At 36.8% G+C, this 3,082-nt stretch overlaps 2 protein-coding genes across 2 annotated transcripts in view; one reads left to right on the forward strand and one right to left on the reverse strand.

The window, feature by feature from the left end:
- Positions 1-3,082, forward strand: part of LOC106872929 (phosphatidylinositide phosphatase SAC2) — a 701,722-nt gene that overhangs the window by 41,419 nt on the left and 657,221 nt on the right. The window lies entirely within an intron of this gene.
- Positions 1-3,082, reverse strand: part of LOC106878212 (carbonic anhydrase 1) — a 58,624-nt gene that overhangs the window by 2,281 nt on the left and 53,261 nt on the right. Inside the window, exon 6 of the mRNA XM_014927358.2 lies at positions 792-858. Coding sequence (XP_014782844.1) covers positions 792-858 — 67 coding nt within the window. The remainder of the gene's footprint in view (positions 1-791; positions 859-3,082) is intronic.

The following is a 3,082-nucleotide window of genomic DNA, read 5'->3' on the forward strand; positions in this document are numbered from 1 at the left end:
TTAAGGACATTGTGGAAGGCCTGGTTGGAGGCCCAACCTTCTGTGTTCTTTTACAGGGCTTAGAAAAACTAAAGGACCACTGCAATAAGTCTGTGAATCTGAGAGGGGAATATGGTTGATGAAATCATAATTAATTGATCCCCATGTAGTTTCTTTTACCCAAAGCCGGGAACTTTTCAGCACGTGTGTGTGTGTGTGTGTGTGTGTGTGTGTGTGTGTGTGTGTGTGACATGTTCTTGATAATCTTTATATGGATACATAATCAAAGATAGAGTTCTTGATCTATATATGTGTGTTGCTATGTAGATGTGTGTTTATATGTATATGTTTATATCAAGTACCAGAATCATTGTTTGGACTAACCCTACTCCTCAAAGTTATTTGTCTTGAGCCAAGAGACCATTATAATTAATGCTTCTGATATCCCTAGTATGAAGAAATACCAATGTGGCTGCCAATATGCTGCAGTACCCTGTTGTACATCACAGTACTTTGGAATACATAGCAGTATATCATAGTACCCTATTGCACATCACAGTACCCTGCAGTACACTGCTGCATACTTGTTCTATAGACTGCCATACATTGCAGCATGCTGTAGTGTACAGCTATCACACACACACACAGAAACACTCTCGTACATACAAATCCTCACATGCACAAATACACACACACACATACAGATGCAGATTCTTTCAAATAGACACACAGATACATTCTCACTTACACCTAGACATTGATGTTTGCTATAAGAGAAAATAAGGATTTATTTAACCACTTCATCCACTCACCAGGTTGCTGCATGGCTTCAAGATTATCAACAATCATGTTCAGTGCAGGATTGTCAGTATCTGATTCCTAAAACCAAAATGGAAAAATAAAAAGAAAGAATTCAATCCAAAGGCACATCATCATCATCATCATCATTTTTACCTCCACGTTTCCATGCTTGCATGGGTTGGATGAAATTTGTCAAAGTGAATTCGCAGTGACCCCTCCACCTGTTCCCATGTTAAGTAACACGTTCCCATGACCAGACATGTTTTCACAGATTATTGGAAAGAAAAGACACCACATGTTTGTTGGTGACACTTGCTTACAACTACCACATGGTACCAAGTCAAGAAAGCAGTAACACAAACACAAAGTCTGGTATTAATCTACATATGGCAACGATGCTTAACCATTTATTTAGATCTGTTACATTCCAAAGTTTGCCCAAAAGTGAATTTATAGCAATATACACACTATTGTGAAAGCATGTAGCTTAGTGGTTAGAGGTATTTGGTTCATGATCATAAGATGGTAAGTTCAGTTCCCAGTGACATTTTGTATCCTTGAGCAAGACACTTTATTTCACATTACTCCATCTGCTCAGCTGGCAAAAATGAGTAGTACTTGTAATTCAAAAAAGCCAGCCTTGTCATATTCTGTATCACGCTGAATCTCCCTGAGAACTACGTTAAGGGTATGCATGTCTGTGGAGTGCTCAGCCACGTTTATTTCACAAGCAGGCTGTTTTATTTATGAGATCATCTGGAACCCTTGTCATAGTAACCAATGGAGTGCTAGAACACGCAATCCTATGATGTGGGTACAGAGAATGTAATATCCATACAAGACATAAAATGATTATATAACTAACGAAAATAAGGTGGATTTATTTAAAAATTTACATCCTTACAGTTGTTTCACCACATCACCAGAGAAGGAACATGAGATATGAAGTGATTCTTAATTAATGATCTTCGTCTGATGAGGTGGTTATTATGTCAGTGCCACTGAAATAATTTAAGTATATGAATCATTTAAATACATCTACTCTGGTTTTCTTTTGTGATAAGTGCATGGCCTGGTGGTTAGGTTGTTGTAGTTAGGATTGCAAGATCATGGTTTCAATTTCTGGACCAGGTTGTACTGTGTGTTCTTGAGTAAACACACTCAAGTTTTTTCCTCCAGTCCACTCAGCTGTATATGAGTGATCCTATGGTCAACTGACGTCCCATTCTGGGGGAATGATGCAGCGTTGGTCATTTATACAGTATGAAAACGAGGTAACTGACCCTGTTTGTCCAAAAGCTCAACTGTCCCTATTTGTCCAAAGGCTCAGGACGGGTTTCCTTTGGCTATAAAATCATTTCAAAGACAAGGGCCGATATCAACGGCATGGCAACAGTGTCATCACAATCATTGTCATCGGAATACCAGAAGAGGAGCAACTACTCTCAACCTTCCTCTCCATAATCTCTGAAGAGATTCCAATCCTTTAATCCTTTAGTGTTCGGATTATTTTGTCAAATGTAATGTTTATTTGTTCATATTGTTTTTAATTAATCATGCGATTATCCCATAGCTTCAAGATTTTGATGACATGATTGATTATTTTTAGAATGACATTGATGCGTATGTGTGAGAGGCTGGATCTGACCAATTTCAATTAACCAATTGACTAATAATAAAGGAGTGGATTTGAACCAGTGTGTGTGTGTGTGTGTGTCAATTATACTGGCATAATGACCTTCCCTAGACACACGGAATGTTTTGGCTGGATTCTGCCAGTTCAAAAGTGAAAGGGTTAGATGATCCCTGGTATGTGCTTGGTATATAAATTCTATCAAACCAAGGAACATGTAAGTCAAGGCTGATCTCACTGTGATTTGAGCCCAGAAATTAAAGCACTCTAAGTGAACAACACAAGTCATTTTATTCACTTCTCTATCAATTCTGTTGATGAATTCTTAATTTAGCAGAAAACCACAAATTTTTGGGGAAGGATGTTGTCGATTTAACCTTTGTTAATGACCCCAGAGGAGAGAGAGAGAGAGAGAGAGAGAGAGATGAAAGACTCTGTTGATCTTCAAAATCTTTTCAAGACATATTTACAGTTTGCAAAACTTTTTCTTACTTTTACTTATTATATATTTATTGATAACTTTTTTTAAGGTCACTTTTTGTATTATTTTTTTTTATTATATCAAAGATGTTTTTTTTTTATATGATCTTAAAATTTAAAAATTACAAAAGACATAAGAGACAAAAAAAGATGTTTTGATATTTTCAACATGACCGACCACACATTTTT

This window comes from Octopus bimaculoides, chromosome 22, assembly GCF_001194135.2.
Source record: "Octopus bimaculoides isolate UCB-OBI-ISO-001 chromosome 22, ASM119413v2, whole genome shotgun sequence".
Taxonomy (NCBI): domain Eukaryota; kingdom Metazoa; phylum Mollusca; class Cephalopoda; order Octopoda; family Octopodidae; genus Octopus; species Octopus bimaculoides.